This window comes from Macaca mulatta, chromosome 15, assembly GCF_049350105.2.
Source record: "Macaca mulatta isolate MMU2019108-1 chromosome 15, T2T-MMU8v2.0, whole genome shotgun sequence".
Lineage (NCBI taxonomy): Eukaryota > Metazoa > Chordata > Mammalia > Primates > Cercopithecidae > Macaca > Macaca mulatta.
Genome location: NC_133420.1, coordinates 17,151,967 through 17,170,445, shown reverse-complemented (window position 1 = coordinate 17,170,445; position 18,479 = coordinate 17,151,967). Strand labels below are relative to the sequence as shown.

The 18,479-nt window shown below is 56.8% G+C and overlaps 1 protein-coding gene across 3 annotated transcripts in view; it reads left to right on the top strand.

The window, feature by feature from the left end:
* HMCN2 (hemicentin 2) overlaps window positions 1-13,648 on the top strand; it is a 178,031-nt gene extending 164,383 nt beyond the window's left edge. For all 3 annotated transcript variants that reach the window (XM_077967520.1, XM_015116555.3, XM_077967519.1), the window contains 12 exons: window positions 2,484-2,633; window positions 4,347-4,484; window positions 4,580-4,701; window positions 5,368-5,605; window positions 6,969-7,031; window positions 7,151-7,273; window positions 8,007-8,141; window positions 9,207-9,335; window positions 9,849-10,169; window positions 10,919-11,038; window positions 11,966-12,092; window positions 12,883-13,648. In XM_077967520.1, the coding sequence (XP_077823646.1) occupies window positions 2,484-2,633; window positions 4,347-4,484; window positions 4,580-4,701; window positions 5,368-5,605; window positions 6,969-7,031; window positions 7,151-7,273; window positions 8,007-8,141; window positions 9,207-9,335; window positions 9,849-10,169; window positions 10,919-11,038; window positions 11,966-12,092; window positions 12,883-13,228 (2,012 nt within the window). In that variant the 3' untranslated portion in view covers window positions 13,229-13,648. The remainder of the gene's footprint in view (window positions 1-2,483; window positions 2,634-4,346; window positions 4,485-4,579; window positions 4,702-5,367; window positions 5,606-6,968; window positions 7,032-7,150; window positions 7,274-8,006; window positions 8,142-9,206; window positions 9,336-9,848; window positions 10,170-10,918; window positions 11,039-11,965; window positions 12,093-12,882) is intronic.
* The last annotated feature ends 4,831 nt before the right edge of the window (window positions 13,649-18,479 follow it).

The window sequence follows — 18,479 nt, the reverse complement described above, 5'->3', positions numbered from 1 at the left end:
ACCACATGCGCTGGCAGAATTTTTCTCCAATGAGCCCTCCCAGGCAGTGCCTCTCAGATAATTGGAATTGGGACTTGACACTTGACCCCCTGGAAATCCATGTGAAACCCACTGCCAACCAAATGTGGGACCCTTTCTGGCCCCTGCTGTCATTATCTCCCATAGGCCGGGACAGGGTACCAACCTATACAGCTCTGAAAGTTCAGCAGTTCTCTGACCCCCCAGCCGCAGATGCGGTCTCGGAGTTAGCCTTGGGTCTAAGCAGACCCCCCTCTATTTCAGGGCTTTGTCCCACTTCTTACCCTCTCCTGTTGGCAGGCCCCAGTCCAAACCACGGAGCTATGTATGTGGCCTTTGTATTTGTTCTCTAGGGCTACGGTAAAAAAAAAAAAAAAAAAAAACACCACAAGCTGGTGGCTTAAGGCACACTGATTGTCTCACAGTTCTGGAGGCTGGAAATCCAGGATCACACTGTCAGTAGCCCTGGTTCCTGCTGAGCACTTTGGGGAGGATATGGTCCGACCCTCTCTCCCAGGGTCTTGCTGGTGGTCCTCGGCATTCTGTGGCTTGTCGAAACATCACCCCCACCTCTGCCTTCATCTTCCCTGTGTGTGTCTACGCTTCCCTATTTATAAGGACACGGTCATGTTGGATTAGACCTGCCCTAATGACCTCATTCTAACTTGGCTTACTCTAAAGACCCTGTCTTCAAATAGGGTCACATTCTGAGGTCCTGGGGGTTAGGACTTCAACATATGAGTTTTGGGTAGGGTGGTACCATTCGACCCATAACCCAGCCTCCTTATTTTTGTAATAGAAACAAGTATTCTTCTTTTATATATGTTACTTGTAGAAAGGCCGGATACTGTAGAAATCTATGAAGAAGAAGGTCATTCTCTCCCATAATTCAATGACCCAAAGTAGCGTAAGCAATTATTCGGGGAGATACATTCTTCCTCACTGTTTTCTCTGGATATAAGAGATACACTTCTCTTTTTACAAATGTCAAATTTACAACCTCTCTAACCTGCCATTTTTACTTCCTCTATCTTGGAAGACATCCCATTATGATACACATCGGTCCACAGCTTTTTTATTGGCTTCATATCATTCCATGGGAACGTTTTTTATCTTCATTCCTGTCGGCTTTGTCAAATGAGCAACGTAGTTTATTTTTCTACTTTCCATTCCCCAAAACCACACCGTGCTGTGCATCTTTGTGTGTGGCCCTGAATATTTCTATGGGACGATTTCCTTAAGGGGCATTGGTGGGTGAAGGGAGTTCAGGGTTTGGGAGCCTAACTATAAATACGTTTTCCCTCCTGACTACTTTTCCTCCTTCCCCCTCAGCCTGGCAGGTCCCAATCCTGGCCTTGTAGGGAGACAAGAGGCTGCTACGTCACTCCATGTCTGAAAGAGCCGGCGGTGGCTTGCCGTGCCTGGGTTCCATTTCCTGTCCCCTTCCAAAGCTGCCCGGGTCACGCTCCAGCCTTCTTGTCTGCAGCTCCCGATTCCTTCCTCACCCCCCTATTAAAAGGCCAGGGATAGGTTCACGGCCCTTCTCCTGTCCCTCCCATAGGCCCCAGAGCATCGAATACTGATGAGAAACATCCCATATGGGCTTCAAATCTCATCAAACCCCAGCTATGGGCTGCAGGAAATGGCCCTGCTTCCTAGAACCCCAAATTAACCAGCCCCTTGATTCATCCACTTAGGATCCTAGCACTTGAGTGTTTTATGTTATTTTTTGACAGATCATGGGCAATTTGTTGTTAATTTCCCCTGAGAGCTGGTGAGTGGAGAGGCAGGCTAACTTCTGTCTCTCGCCCCCTGGAATGCCATCTGCCTAAACAAGACAGCTGGCCCATTAGTCAGAGGAAGCACCCCCCAGTGCCTGCACCATCCATTTGATTAGCACTAAGGAGCATCTGCTCACAGGCGGCCTGGCGGACGGCCGCTAGGAAGCCAGCCCACCAGCCAGGCCAGCTGCAGGGCAGCTGGAGCCAGCAGCACTGATGGAATGGGGCTGTTCAGGTGACAGCACCCGGCTCTGGCTCGGTGCCCTGGCTCCTTCAGTGTGTCAGCCGCGCCATCATGGGGTCCTGGCATTCCACACACCCACAGGTCTTCTGTGAGTTTGTGGCCCCACCTCCTCATTTTACAGGTGAGCCAACTCAGGTGTGGCTTGGGGGGCCTGACGCGGCCAGGTTTCAAGGAATGGCAGAGCCAGAATTAGAAGCCAGCTCCATGCGCCTCCCCCCACACCCCAGCCCAGGGTTCCTCCTAACAGCCTCCCTTCCCTTTTAGAACCAAGATCCCCTGGCCGTTGAGTCCATGACCCCCTAGCTGTGTGTCCTTGGACAAGTGGAGGTGAACTCTCCAAGCCTCCATTAACTCCTTCATGAAACGGGAATGACAGCCTGCTTGTGCTCTGGGCCTCGGGGGTGGATAGTCAGTGGCACTGTCGTTCTTTCCACTTACAGGGGAACCCCAGGGGAGCTGGGGCAGCATGATTGGGGTGATCAATGGCCGGAAATTTGGTGTGGCCAGACTCAACACCAGCGTGATGCAGGAGGTGCGCTCCGGGGTCAGCAGCATCCGCAGCAGCATCCACCATGTCCCAGCAAACGTGGGTGAGTGGGAGGCAGAGCATCGCCTGCCTCTGGGCCATTGTCCCAGCCCAGCAAGGATCCTCCAGAACATGCTGGACCTAGGAGGGGGCAGAGCCTGTACCCTGAGACTTGCTCAGGGCCTGATGACCAGAGCATGTCTGACCATCTCTCAAAGCTGGGTGCAAGCCAAAGTGGACTCAGGTGCAGGCAACTTCCTGTCCCCCTCACAGCCCCCCCAAAACAAAGTAACTGCATTTACAGTTAGACCCAGAGTGTGTGAAACGGTCAGTGTTCTGTGGGTGTGGGCGCTCAGACTGTGGTTTCCCAAGCCACCGATGGCTCCCTGAGGCTTTTCCCCATTTAAGTTAAGGCCCGGGTTGATGGAAGTGGAGGGATCTCCAGTCATGAGTGAGGGGTGCGGGCTGGAGGTGACAGGAAGCGGGAAACAGGAAGAACTGAATTGCCCAGAAAACCTAGAGGACTAAGAAGAGTCACCTGCACACAGAGCTCTCATGTACGATGTCTGAGCGATGAATGCTCTGAGAGACGTGCAAAGCTTGTGACAGTGGATGTCACTGTCTCTCCCTTCCCAAGGAATCCCTGGCCCCTCGTGGGGGTCCAGGAGGGGCAGTGCTCATGGGGTCTTCACTAAAAGCAGCTCTTCTGAAGCTGCCCTTGGCCATGGTCCTGCATAAGCAGTGTGGGGTCAGGGGATTTTGCTGGGGAAGTCACTCTGAGCTGGCTGTCAACAGACAGCAGGTGAAGTGAGACACTGCCTAGACATGGCGGCTTATTCCAGCTGCAGGAGTGCGAGGCCTGGAGAAGCATCTGGCCCCAAGCCCGCGGGCCAGGCTCTGTTGCATGAAACAGGCGCACAGAGAGGCTGAGAAGGTGGTGCCCATGCACAGGGGCCTGGCCGGCTCATGTGAACCTTGCAAAGCTGGCACCGTCCCTGGCCCCAAGCAAGTGGGGAGTGGATGTGTTCCCCTTGCCCAGTCCATGGCCCCGCCTGGCCCTCCGTGGAGGGCGGGGCATCACATGAAGAAGATCTGAGAATCCACGTCCAGGGCCATTTTTTGGTTCTTTTTTCAAATGGTTTGGAACAAACCTGGGCTTGTCCAGAAGGGATCTGCAAGTTAGAATAGTTGGTTGACTTCAACTCAGCAAATATGTCATGACAGTCCGTGGAGTCCCTGGCCCCGTGGTGACCCAGGGGCCCTCAATCGGTATTTGTTGAACTGAGTTAAATATCAGCAAGGTATATGCATTTATTTCTTCTTTTTTTTCTTTTCGAGACTGCTTCTCGCTTTGTTGCCCAGGCTGGAGTGCAGTGGTACAATCACAGCTCACTGCAGCCTCAACCTCCCAGGCTCAAGCGATCCTCCTACCTCAGCCTCCCCAGCAGCTGGGACTATAGGCGTATGCCACCACACCTGGCTAATGTTCTTAATATTTTTATTTTTTGTAGAGACAGAGTCTCACTATGTTGCTAAGCATTTCCTTGTATACATTTATTAATTTCACAGTTACTCCAGGAAGTAGATTATTTGCCTCCACCAGGTCCCGGATTCTGGTTAAATAATTGGCATGGCAGTCACAAGGCTGAGTATGGGCAGCAAAGGAAGGGGCTGAGCCCTCCTGGGGGCAGTGGGGAGCCATGACGGGACCTTGAGCGGGGGAGTGGCTGCCCTGAGGATCAACTCTAACCTGGCCTCCACGCCCTGCCCCACCCAGGACCTCTGATGCGGGTGCTCCTGGTCACCATCGCCCCCATCTACTGGGCCCTGGCCAGAGAGAGTGGGGAAGCCCTGAATGGCCACTCCCTGACCGGGGGCAGGTTCCGGCAGGAGTCACACGTGGAGTTTGCTACAGGTAAGCAGGGCCTCCCCTAGGTGGGCCAGGTAGGACTGAAGCCTGCGTCCAGGACCTCCCGTAGTGACTCTGGGCTGGGTGGGGATGGATTGCAGGGGAGCTGCTCACGATGACCCAGGTGGCCCGGGGCCTGGATCCCGATGGCCTCCTGCTCCTCGACGTGGTGGTCAATGGCGTTGTCCCCGAGAGCCTGGCTGACGCAGATCTTCAAGTGCAGGTCAGGGGTCAGGCCCTGGGGTGTGCAGACAGGGTGGGTGAGAGAGATAGAGGCGCCCAGCTCTCAACCAGCCCTGAGCAGCCAGGTCTACTCTCCCTCCTGACACCGCTGCAGGGCTGGGTCACAGTCTGGCCTTGGACTTAGGGTAGGATGAGCAGTTGTTATAGGCTCAAGTTTGAGCCCTTGAGGGGATGCTCTGAGCCCTGCGACTCCAAATCAGACTATTCTTGTTCAAAAGCAAGAGTCCTGAAGACAGGTGAGCTGCCCAGAGCAGCCCAGCTGGTTAGAAGAGGCTCTGAGAGGCTCACCCCGTCTCCTCCCAAGGCTCACCCCGTCTCCTCCCATGGCTCACCCCATCTCCTCCCATGGCTCACCCCATCTCCTCCCATGGCTCACCCCATGTCCTCCCAAGGCTCACCCCGTCTGTTCCCAAGGCTCACCCCGTCTCCTTCCATGGCTCACCCCGTCTCCTCCCAAGGCTCACCCCGTCTCCTCCCAAGGCTCACCCCATCTCCTTCCAAGCCTCCCCAAGCCCCTGAGTTGAGGTGAAGGTCTCAGGCTGCTTGAGAGTTGAAATCTCAGAATTTTCCTCCTCCCCTTCCAACCTTGACCCCTTTCTCCCTCTCCCCCACCCCTCCTCCTCCTCCCCTCCTCTTCATCTTACAGGACTTTGAGGAGCGCTATGTGCAAACAGGGCCTGGCCAGCTGTTTGTGGACTCCACACAGCACTTCTTTCAGGGCAGCCTCCCCTCGTTCCTGCGCTGCAACCACAGCATCCAGTACAACGCAGCCCGGGGCCCCCAGCCCCAGCTGGTGCAGCACCTGCGGGCCTCAGCTATCAGCTCGGCCTTTGACCCACAGGCTGAGGCTCTGCGCTTCCAGCTCACTACAGCCCTGCAGGCGGGTGAGGCCCCCCTGCTTTGTCTCACCCCCACTGCCCCAGCTAAAACCTGCCAGGGGCCCAAATGCACATGGCTGGAGTCCACCCCTGCCACCCCTGCACCATGGGCCAGAGACTTCAGACTGAGACGGCCCACCTGGCCTGCTCACCTGGCCTGTCCCCACTCCCATCCATCCACCTACCCTCCTCACAGGGACACAGTTCTCTAAGCCACCCCTGCTTCAACCTCTGGATCCCTTCCCCAGGCCCCAAGGTGAAGGTCCAACCACCCCAGGCTGATGTTCAGGAATTGAGTCACCCCGCCCTCTTCTCCCATGGGCACCTGCACCGAGGCCCCACCCAGGGAGGCAGGAGCCACTGTTGGAACCCTGGAGACCCACAGAAACATGCTTTCTATTCTTACCCAGTGAATGCTAAAGATACACACATTCACATCACTTGAGGTTCCAAAGTGTTTTGAACATTGAATGAGAGACAGTGATAAGAGCACTGCTTTGAGGTCAGGCAGACCCCAGTTCAAATCCCAAGTGCACCACTTTCTGGCTGTGGGACCTTAGAGGCAATGTCCTGGTCCCCTCCGACCTTCAGTGTTCCCATCTGCACAGCAGGCATGACATCGCCTGCCTTGCAGGGTGTCACTGTACAGATGTTGTCTCTCAAATCCTAGCCTGGTACCGCCTCATCAAGGGTGGCTGTCCCTACAATTATTTGGACCAAGCTTGTCCAACCCGTGGCCCACAGGCCGCATGACACCCGGAACAGGTTTGAATGTGCCCCAACACAAATTTGTAAACTTTCTTAAAACATTATGAGATTTTTTGCGATTTTTTTTTAGCTCATCAGCTATCCTCAGTGCTGGTGTATTTTATGTGCAGCCCAAGACAGTCCTTCTTCCAGCATGGCCCACAGAAGCCGAAGGATAGGACACCGCTGATTTAGACTGTCTTGTGTCCTTCCCGCCTCCAGAACCCAGCTCACCCCTCCCCTGCCTTTGGTTTTGCTGCCCGTGCGACGCTGTCCCCTGCCCCTCCGCACGCTCTCTGTGCATTGCTGCTGTGGTCTCAGGAGAGCCGTTCTGCACGTGTTGACCTCCTGTGTTTTATTTTAATGGTTTTCCTGGGGCTGCCTGACTCACTGCCCAGCCCCACTGGGAGCCCCTCAGGACACATTTCCTTGACTGGGTGTGCCCTGCAGTCATCACCTCCAACAGGCCTGGGCAGGAAATGGGCTCACTGACTCTCTGGCACTGTCTTGGCTTTGCCTGGCTAAGCTGGCGGGTGGGGAGCTGTGAGCCTGGGTTACGGCCAGGGCAGCCCTGGGAGAGGACACCCTCATGTCCTTAGAGTCTATCCTCTTTGTCTTGCAGAGGAGAACGAGGTCGGCTGCCCCGAGGGCTTTGAGCTGGACTCCCAAGGAGCATTTTGTGTGGGTGAGAGCCCCCCACCCTGGCATGGACGTGGGAGGCCTCTCAGCCTGGGATGGATGGCCTCTCCTAGCCAGCTGGCAGGAGGCTGGGAGCAGAGACCACCAGATCCTTTCCTGCCCCAGACAGGGACGAGTGCTCAGGAGGCCCCAGCCCCTGCTCCCACACCTGCCTTAACGCACCCGGCCGCTTCTCCTGTGCCTGCCCGGCTGGCTTCGCCCTGGCCTGGGATGACAGGAACTGCAGAGGTGAGGGAGCCCCTGGGAGGAGAGGTCCTCCTCAGACATGACCCAGGTGCGTGGAAGGGTCCCCAGGGCCAGGATCCTAGCTGGGGACACAGACCTGCAGGGATGGCCCATTCTTGAGGGCATTTGATGTCAGCCTGGAGGTCCCAATGCCATGTCCCCACCAGGCTCCTTCCTGCTACAGGAGCTACAGACGAGTGAGGCCCAGGTTTCAGGGGGTGATGGGCAGCCCAAGACACATAGGGGCGGTTATCACATGCTCACGGCCTTCTGAACCTGAACAGGCCTCGGAAGCTTTCCCAACACTCAGCATCATTTCCAAGTGACTGAGACTGGCAAGTGAGTCGTACTCCTCAGCAATGTTGCTGGATGACAGATCTGACCTTGGGTGGCGGTGCTGATGCTGACCCCCAATCTGTATCTCTGCACTCCCACCAGGAGGGTCTGGTGCCGGCAAGTCTCCACTGGGCTCCAAGCCAGGTGCCCAAGGGGACGTTGTCTGCAGCCTTGCATTAGAAGCTGCAGGCCCAAGCGCTCGGGTCCCTTGGAGTGGGCCCTGTGTTTTGGGGTAGGGAGCAGGACAATGGAAAGAGCTAGCAGAAGGGGTGGGGCCCTTCCTGCCAGTGGCTCCTGGGCCTGCAGACGAAGCCTCTGTGGATAGGCTGGGCCAGGGTCAGGTGGCGAGGCAGGCCTGGGGATCGTGTTCACACAGCCGTCTGCCCTGATCTGCCCCCAGATGTGGACGAGTGTGCGGGGGATGCTCGCCTCTGCCGAGAGGGACAGCGCTGTGTGAACCTGCTCGGGTCCTACCGCTGCCTCCCCGACTGTGGGCCTGGCTTCCGGGTGGCTGCTGACGGAGCCAGCTGTGAAGGTGATGGGGACACAGTGTGCGGCCTGTCCGTACTCCTGGAAACCCAGAGGTTGCCAGGGATCAGCTGATAGGGGGCTGTGTGTCACTGGGCTCTGGGCTTCCGGGAAGACCGGGACTCTTGACAGAAGGAGCACAGCGAGGCTGGGGATCAAGCCTGAGCGGGGCGCTGGAGGTCTGAGCCCTCCCCTGGCTCCTGGCAGCTGGCACCTTCTTTGACAGGGGTGTTTTTTTTCTGGACCTCAGTGTCTTGTCTGCTTGATAAAGAGGCAGCCGGATCAGGGATGGCAAACACGCCCTCCCTCTGCTGCCGTCCGTTCTGTTCCCCGCATGAATCCAGGCCCAGCTAGAGACCACCTCTGAATCCTTCTTGAGCCAGCAGCCCCTGCAGCCACCATGGAGCAGGTGCAGTCAGCCTTCGAGACAAAACCTAGGTGACACCCCTGGACAGGTGACCTCAATGGTCCTTCCTGTTCTAGCTCTATGGCTGCAGGACCGTGGGTCCACCTGGCTCCTCTGAGAGACTGTCTGGTGGGGAGGGAAGCACGGTGGAGCCTGACTCAAGAGGAGCAGCTGTCGCACCTCTGTGGTCCCCAGGGCCCTTAGACCGCCCGACAACTCACCGGGCTCTCCTGCCCGCCGCCTTTCCTGCCGCCTTTCCTCCTTTCTCACCACTTTCTTAGCTCTTCCCACATACCAGGCTCCCCTCCTCACCATGACCCCATGAAGAGGTCACATCTCTACCCGCTTTATGGATGAGGAAACTGAGGCTCAGAGAGAAAGGGTTCCTTATCAAGGGCTAGAATATGGCAGAGCTCAGCGGAACCCAGGACTCTGCCCGCAAAGCCCACCCTTTCAGCCCCTTCCTTTTTTTGGGACCTGGAACCCTGTTGACCTCCAACCTGGTATAACTGGGGGAGGTGCTGCAAGGGCTGCCATGCAGCCTGGTAGCACTGAAACTGGAGAAGGGGACAGGGAGGAGGCCCAGATATGGAGGGGGATGGTCTGTCCCTTGGGGGAGGGGCTCTGGGCTAGACCTCGCCCCCTGACCATGGCCCTGCCTCCCAGATGTGGACGAATGCCTGGAGGGGTTGGACGACTGTCACTACAACCAGCTCTGCGAGAACACCCCAGGCGGTCACCGCTGCAGCTGCTCCAGGGGCTACCGGATGCAGGGCCCCAGCCTGCCCTGCCTAGGTACGGGGAGACCCACCCTCTGGCCGGCACCCCCAGCTCAGGGACTGAGGGTGTCTAAGGCGCCAGTCCTGGTGAGTCCTGAGAAGAACCAAACAGCACCGACACATCGCCTCACTGTGTGCCTGCCTGTGCACCAAAACCTCAGCCTGATTCTATGGGGTCATCTTCCGGGGAATTTCAGGAGGGGGAGGACTGTGGAAGCAAGTGGGTGTATCTCAGAGAGGCTTAGGAGAGGGAATGGATCTAACTGGGGCACCGAAGGGCTGAGGGGGAGCTGGAGTCTGGGATGATGCTGAGAGCTGGGGAGGTTGGGCCTCTGGGAGCTGTAGGTGGAATCAGATTGGAGGCTGGGGCTGGTCCAGGAGAGGGGGATGCAGTGTGGCCCGCACGCAGCGTGGGAGTGGTGGGATTCTAGGGAGTGCCAGCAAAAAAGAAGGCAGGGCCAGGCAATGGCTGCAGGCTGCAGGGGACCCTGGGCCACCTGCGCACACGCCTGACCCCGCCCCTCTACAGATGTCAATGAGTGCCTGCAGCTGCCCAAGGCCTGCGCCTACCAGTGCCACAACCTCCAGGGCAGCTACCGCTGCCTGTGCCCCCCAGGCCAGACCCTCCTTCGCGACGGCAAGGCCTGCACCTCACTGGAGCGGAATGGACAAAATGTGACCGCTGTCAGCCACCGAGGCCCTCTAGTGCCCTGGCTGCGGCCCCGGGCCTCGATCCCTGGTGGCTCCTACCACCCCTGGGTCTCTCTCCGGCCGGGTCCCGTGGCCCTGAGCAGTGTGGGCCGGGCCTGGTGCCCTCCTGGTTTCATCAGGCAGAACGGAGTCTGCACAGGTAAGGCCAGGCCCTGACCATCCACGGGACACTGCCATTATGGGCCCTTGGGCCCCTGGGGTGGGTGTGCAGGTGCCACCCATGGAGTCCAGAAACCCAGACCTTCCAGGCAAGTGGGGTGGGTGGTGTGGGATGGTGGCTTCTCTGATGCAGGGTGTCTCAGAGCCGCGGCTGTGCTACTGGGCAGGGGGCTTCCAAGATGGGAGTGGACTATTTTTGACTTCAGGACACTTTGCCCAGAAGAAGGGCATCCTAGGCAAGTGGTCCTGGGAATCCTCTTTGAGAAACACTCCTGTTAGCACTCAGAGGGAAAGCCGTCAGGCAGGGGGATTTTCAGGGGTGAAGGAGAATGTTCCAGGTAGACATGAGAATGTGACAAGGGACTGCTGAGTAGAGGGGGCGAGGTGGGGGATGGCCCCTGGACCCTGCAGAGAGGGACAAAGAGGAGGTGGCCTGCCCCTGGGCTGACGCCTTGGCATTCCTGCCTGGATGGAGGGGTGTGTGGGGCGGTGCTGCCTGCTCCCTCTATGCCTTGGCGAGCATGGGGTAGGTAAGGTGGGGATCCTCCCTCTCACCAAGCCCAGGGACTCCCCCAGCCCCTGAACCCGGGCTGGGAGGGGCAGGACAGGGAGAAGGAGCAGGGCAGCTCCAGAGCCCAGTGGACAGGTGTGTGGCCATGTCAGTGTCTGTGGTTCAGTGCATCTCTCTGCCCCCGTCCCCCACCTGCCCCGCCCCCATGCCCGGGTCAGACCTCGACGAGTGCCGGGTGAGGAACCTGTGTCAGCACGCCTGCCGCAACACCGAGGGCAGCTACCAGTGCCTGTGCCCCGCCGGCTACCGCCTGCTCCCCAGCGGGAAGAACTGCCAGGGTGAGCCAGGCTCAGGCTGCCGCCCAGACACCCATGGGGCTAGGGCAGGCAGCGTGGGATGGGACATGTGGCATCTCACCTACTCCGTTCACTCCAGCCCCTTCACAACTATCCTGTGAGGGTGGGGCGGGGAGGCAGGCTCAGAGGGGTTCCGTGAACACCCCAGGCTCTCACAGCCATGCCAGGGCCCGTGCTCCGGACAGAAGCTCTGAGATTACGCGGGCAGGCTCTGAAAGCAGCCCTGCAAGGCCAATCCCAACTCTGCTGTGTGTCCCTAGGAAACTGACTTCACCTCTCTGAGCCTCCTGGTTAAATGGGGCTAACACAGTCCCCCTCAAATAGCTGGGATGACAGCTGTGGAGGCTGAGCACAGAGCCGCACAGCTGCTGCTGCTGGTAGAGTCAGGGCCTCTAACCCCTAAACCGGGCACAGTTTCCCTGGTGTGCACAAACGGGGCTGGGGCCGGTCATGCTGCTTCCTCCAAGAGAACAGGAACCATGCCTGCCCTGCCTGTCTCCGTCCCTCACGCTGTCATGGAGGTCACCGAACATCCTCTGAGAAGGGTGGGGGTTCCACTGAGGCAGACAGGATCAGGGGCTCTGCCCGTGGGCAGTGGGCACTCAAGGTCTTCGGGCAAAGCAGCCACCCAGGGAAAGCCCTCTCTCTCCCAGGCCCTCCCACCCAGCACTTGCTCAGGAGGCCCCCATGGTGCCCATCTACACACCCTGGAAAGCCCCAGTCCCCGGGGAGATGAGAAGGTGCTAGGGGCCTCCAGGCTGGGTGGTCACGGGTCAGACTGACTGGGGACAAAGGGAGAAGGGCTGCTCACCTCACTGGTCCCTCAAAGGTACTTCCCACACACTCCCCCCTCTCCTTTGCTCCATCTTTTCATCTCCCTCCCCCACTTCACCAACCTCCCCCATCCAGATATCAACGAGTGCGAAGAGGAGGACATCGAGTGTGGACCCGGCCAGATGTGCTTCAACACCCGCGGCAGCTACCAGTGTGTGGACACACCCTGTCCTGCCACCTACCGGCAGGGCCCCAGCCCTGGGTAAGGGCTGAGTTGGCAGGGCCTTGTGCCCTCAGGAAAAGCACATTTTTCAGTCACTCCAGGTTCAGGCTGGCCCTGTCACTGTCACTCCCCACACAAGTGATACAGGCAGGAGCGCAGGGAGCCCTGGGGACAGGGAGAGGCCAGAGTGGGAACACGGGAACACAGCAGCACACACACCAAACCCCAGACACAGGAACACCATGCAGACTCACAACCCCAGGACAAAACTCAGACACGCGAGCACCAAACCCATCTCCTCCACGCCACTCACAGCGGCCACAGACACTTACCACGACGCACGGAGACATGGGGACCTTAGGGGTGACAGCACTGCCCTGCAAAGGTTTCTTGCGGCGGGTGACCTGCCCCAGGCCTTACAACTAGAAACCTAGGCTGGGGTTGGAAGCGGATGCCCCGGGCAAGGCTAAGCTCAGTCTCCACCTCTCATCCCACCCTGGCAGGGCAAATCCAGACTGGGTGACTCAGCCCAGGAACACATCAGTTCCCCTGTGTCTGCTGGGCTTCCCTGGGGCATGGACCTGGAAAGTCCGCTGGAGGGACCCTGAAAGGGCACGCCTCTGGCTTCTCTGGGCCTCAGTTTGTTGATCTCTAAAACGGGCTAGCGGGGATGCCCGCAGAGAAGGCCTGTGGGGCTCTGCGGCAGAAGGACGGGCAGCGCGTGGGCGGAACTGCAGGGGCTGGCAGGGAGGTCTGATTACGCAGCCGGGCCACGCTCAGACCCACCCCCGAGTCCGCCTGTCCGTGTGTCTGTCTGTGCCGCCCGCAGGACGTGCTTCCGGCGCTGCTCGCAGGACTGCGACACCGGCGGCCCCTCCACGCTGCAGTACCGGCTGCTGCCGCTGCCCCTGGGCGTTCGCGCCCACCACGACGTGGCCCGCCTTGCCGCCTTCTCCGAGTCTGGCGTCCCAGCCAACCGCACCGAGCTCAGCGTGCTGGAGCCGGACCCGCGCAGCCCCTTCGCGCTGCGCCCGCTGCGCGCGGGCCTCGGCGCGGTCTACACCCGTCGCGCGCTCACCCGCTCTGGCCTCTACCGGCTCACCGTGCGCGCCGCGGCGCCACGCCACCAAAGCGTCTTCGTCCTGCTCATCGCCGTGTCCCCCTACCCCTACTAAACGGGACAGGGCATTGGCAGCTGCCCTGGCGTGACCCCCGAGGAAGGGGGCGAGGAGGAGCTTGGTCCACGCCACCTGCTGTGGCAAGCGGAGCGTCATCATCTCTCGCCCCATGCGTCAGCGAGACCTTGGGTCAACACGACCCTGCGCGCAGCCTTGACCCCCGACAGCGAGGACCTGAGCTCACGGAGGGAGGCGTCCGGGGCGGTCCTTGGGTGGCCAGGCCCGCAGGCAGGGTCCGGGGAAGCCTCCAAGTGTGATCCGCCCCTCAGTGGGAGCGGGACAGGGACACAGGGCACCTGGACGCCTGGGGGAGGAGGCAGACTCCGCGTTGGGGGTGGCAGCAGCTGTCGCCTGGCCACACCTGGCGGTGTCATTCTGAACCCTGTTACAATATAAAAAGATTGCTTTTTTAACCAACTTGGTTTCTTTGTCTAATTATTTTGCTTTGTAGGGAAGGGTTTTAACTGGGAAGGAGATCACGCCTTCTGTTCTGATCCAGGAGCACTGCAGTTTGAGTCCACCAGCCTCCTCTCCTTAGGAGTAGGGTTGCCTCAGGCACCTCCTGGCCTCAGTTTCCTAATCCATAAAATATAGGGCCCTCCCTTCCCCCACAGGGCTGTGGGGGCAATTAAATGAGGAGTAAATGTGTTGCATAGACAGCAACAGCCGGTGGCAAAAAAAATTTTACTTTTTAGAGGCAGGGTCTTGTCCCTTCGCCCAAGCTGGAATTGCGAATGACATGATCGTGGCTCACTGCAGCCTCGACCTCCTGGCCTTGCCATCCTCCTGCCTCAGACTCCAGAGCAGCTGACACTACAGGCACATGATACCATGCCTGGCCTTTATATTAATTCTTCATGTTTTGTATATGGGTAAGTCATACAACATGACGCTTTGATATGCATAATGAAATGGTTACTATAGTCAAACCAATTAACATAGCCATTAGGGATTTTGGGTGGGCTTGAAAAAAATAAAATTAAAACATACCCATCATCTCGTATATACTTATTTTTGTGGCAAGAACACCTAAAATCTACTCCCTTAGGAAAATCCCAATGTGATATGATCATTATTTTGAGATAGGATCTCGCTCCGTCACCCAGGCTGGAGTGCAGTGGCGTGATCTCTGCTCACCTCAATCTCTGCCTCCTGGGCTCAAGCAGTCCTCCCACCTCAACCTCCTGAGTAGCTGGGACCACAGGCATGCACCACCACACCTGGCTCATATATTTTGTTGTTGTTGTTGTTGTTGTTTTTGAAATGGAGTTTCATTCTTGTTGCCCAGGCTGGAGTGCAATGGTGAGATCTTGGCTCACCGCAACCTCTGCCTCCTGGGTTCAAGTGATTCTTCTGTCTCAGCCTCCTAAGTAGCTGGGATTACAGGCACCTGCCACCATGCTCAGCTAATTTTGTATTTTCAGTAGAGACAGGGTTTCTCCATGTTGGTGAGGCTGGTCTCAAATTCCTGACCTCAGGTGATTTGCCCGCCTCGACCCCCCAAAGTGCTGGGATTACAGGCATGAGCCACCATGCCAGGCCTTATTTTTTAAATGTTTTGTAGAGATGAAGTTTCATTATGTTGTTCAGTCTGGTCTGGAACTCCTGGGCTCAAAGGATCATTGCACCTTAGCCTCCCAAACTGCTGGGATTACAGGTGTGTGCCACTGCACCCGGCTTACTCTAGCCTATTTTTATCAGCTAACTCTTGTTGCTTTCCAGTCATAGACTCCTACAGCGGGCTTTATGGCTTAGCTATTATCTTGTATCCTTCGCAGCTCGCCCCTGGGTTTCACTTGAGTCCTGTTCCAAGCTATCTTTTTCCTGATAGCATCTCCCCCTCTGGGGGACAGATTATTGAAGGCAAGGGCTGTTTCTAGGTCCTGGGCTTAATAATTCATCTAATTCATCCACAGGAAGGGCCTTTGTTAGATGAATGGATGGGTGGAAGTTTAGTGCAACAATCCCTAAGTAGCCTTTTTTTTTTTTTTTTTTTTTGAGATGGAGTTTCGCTCTTGCTGTCCAGGCTGGAGTGCAATGGCGTGGTCTCAGCTCACCGCAACCTCTGCCTCCCGGGTTCAAGTGATTCTCCTGCCTCAGCCTCCCGAGTAGCTGGTATTACAGGCATGCACCACCACACCCGCTTAATTTTGTATTTTCAGTAGAAACAGGATTTCTCGGGCCAGGTGCAGTGGCTCATACCTGTAATCCCAGCACTTCGGGAGGCCAAGGCAGGCAGATTATGAGGTCAGGATATGGAGACCATCCTGGCTAACACGGTGAAACCCCGTCTCTACTAAAAAAAATTTAAAAAATTAGCTGGGCATGGTGGCGGGCACCTGTAGTCCCAGCTACCCGAGAGGCTGAGGCAGGAGAATGGCATGAACCTGGGAGGTGGAGTTTGCAGTGAGACGAGATTGCGCCACTGCACTCCAGCCTGGGCGTCAAGAGCGAGACTCCATCTCAAAAAAAAAAAAAAAAAAAAAAAAGAGAAACGGGGTTTCTCCATGTTGGTCTCAGACTCCCGACCCCCGACCTCAGGTGATTTGCCTGCCTCGGCCTCCCAAAGTGCTGGGATTACATGCATGAGCCACCATGCCTGGCCTAATTTTTGTATTTTCAGTAGAGATGGGGTTTCACCATGTTGGCCAGGCTGGTCTCAAACTCCTGACCTCAAGAGATTCCCTCGCCTTGGCCTCCTAAAGTGCTGGAATTACAGATGTGAGCCACTGTGCCCGGACCCTGGGGTAGTTTTTAAAAGGAGGTCAGGGCAGGCCTCACTGAGCAGGTGGCACCTGAGAAGAGACCTGAAGAAGGTGAAGGAGAAGGTTACATGGTCATCGCAATAGAGGGGAGGGGTGTTCCGGAAGAGGGGACAGCAGGTGTCAGGGCCCTCAGGCAGGAGGGTCCAGCCGGGAGGTTGGGGAGGCTGGCGATGAATGAGGTGGGAGAAAGGGAAGAGAGAAAGGTCGAGGGGGTGGGGTGGATCCTGTGGGGTCTTTGGGCCACCATAGAGACTTAGGCTTTGATGAGTGAGCTAGGGAGAGACAAGAGTAAATGTATAGCTAGGTGTGGTCGTGCACGCCTGTAGTCCCAGCTACCTGGGAAGCTGAGGAGGGAAGATCCTTGAGCCCAGGAGTTTGGGGCTACAGTGAGCTATGATCTGGCCACTGCACTCCAGCCTAGGTGAGAGAGCAAGACCCCAACTCTTAACGAAAATGGGTTTTTCAAAAGTCAATGCATATCTGCGTGTTGGCCTATCTCCAGTGTGCTGGGTCTTGGGAGGAGTGCAGGTGAAACGGGGTTGGCAGAAGCCTACGCTCCTGCTCCTCCTTCTCCTCCTGCTCCTGCCTTCTCCCTGGGCTGGTTGCAGCCCCCCGCCTGGGTGGCCTCTTTGTTGCCAGCTGCCCCGACACAGCCTCTGGGACAGAGGTTGTCTTTTGCATATGGTTCTGAAGAAAAGAGTTCCTCTCTCCCTATTCCTCCTACTCAGTGTGGCATGGTCAGCTCCCCCTAAGTGTCCCCTCCCTCTCATCCAGGCAATGAGGAAAGTTGTCTGAGTTATTTCCTTCTAGAGATGAATGACAATCAGGCTGTCTAAACCGAGCTGTTCTGTGTATGCAGAGAAGAAATCGCTGTGTCCATTTTACAGATGGAGAAAGGAGGGTACAGGGAAGGAACATGATCCAGTCAGTTGCCTGAGGTGTAACTGGTTAATAGTCAAACTGGGACTCTTGATTCCCAACTAACAGCCCCAATAGAACCTTCTCCAGGGCGCTTCTTCCTGCGGGTTTCCTTTAAACCAGTCTGCAAAGTTTTTCTGTTAGGACCAGATAGTAGTTACTCTCTGCTTTGCGGGACATTCAAGTTCTGTCAAAATGACTTACCTTTGCCATTGCAGCACAAAAGCAGCCCCGGAGAACCCATGAACAGATGGGCACAGCTGTGTTCCAATAAAACTTTATTTGTGGACACTTACATTTCAAATTTATTATCATTTTCATGTGCCATGAAATATTCTTCTTCTTTTGATGTTTCTCAACCATTTACAAATGTAAAAGCCATTCTTAGTTTGCACGCAGGCTTTACAAAATCAAGTTCAGACCAGAGTTTGCTGATCTCTGGTTTAAACCACAGAAATCACTGATGGCGGAAGTCCAGGCTGGGTGGAGAGATTAGAGGAGGCAGGAAGAAGTGGGGGAGAGGCTTCCTAGGCCCTCCTGTACCCTATTCGTCCAAGGTCCACCTGCGAGGCCCTTCCTTGGGCCGAACGCCCCTCTTTGTGCAACTCCAGGGGTCAATGGGTCAGAATTGGAGCGCTGCTCTTCGCTAGGCTGTTAAATTTTATGGAGCTGGGGACTTTGTGGAGGCAATGCAGAGGCGGAGACCCACAGAGGGGAGGTGCCACTCCTCTCTCACCCCTGCTGTCTCCTGCAGGCTGCTCCCAGTCTCACCCAGGCTTTCCATGTTTGTAAAACTACTACTTGTTAAGTCTCTGTCCAGTGTCTTATAGACTCGAGGGGTGTGTGTGTGTGTGTGTGTGTGTGTGTGTGTGTGTGTTTGAGACAGAGTCTCACTCTGTCGCCCAGACTGGAGTGCAGTTGCACTTCTTCCCCGCCCCCCAAAAGGATGGTTCCCGAGCAGAGGAGGCCCCTCCCAAGCAAGCTGCAGCCAGAGCCAGAGAGTATTTTCCATCCAAGAAGGGTGTTTGCCACTTCTCTTTTTCTAGCTGCCAGCTGTCATTGGCCAAGGTTCTGTCCAAGCCGCCCAGCCCCCTGGCGCCACCTGACCTCCGCAAGTCTGTTTGCACCATCAGGGGTGGAAAACAGGCCTGCAGGTTGCTCATTGACCTCCCTGATGTGGATTTTCCACGAACGCAACAACTGGACTCTGCGTTCCTGTGGGCGGGGACTGGCAACCTAGGGTCTGGCCTGGAGGACACTCTCTTTTTCCAGGGCCAATGCCCAGGCTTGGGCAGTGGCAAGGTGGCTTGTGGTGCCAACCATGAGGAGGTTGCAGGGTAAGATTCTTTGAAGTCTCTACACATCCAGGCCCCTTCATGCCCAGCAGGTACAGAGCCCTTGGGTGGCCGAGGCGAGAGAGGGAGGCAGGAGGAAGCCCACTCCAGGGCTCTGTGCCCAGGCTAGATCTATGCCTTTAGGTGGCTGGGGGCATTTGACGAGAACATGTCCACTAAGCTTGCTCTATAGACATTCAGACAAGTGGCCACAAAAGTTAGAGCCGAGGC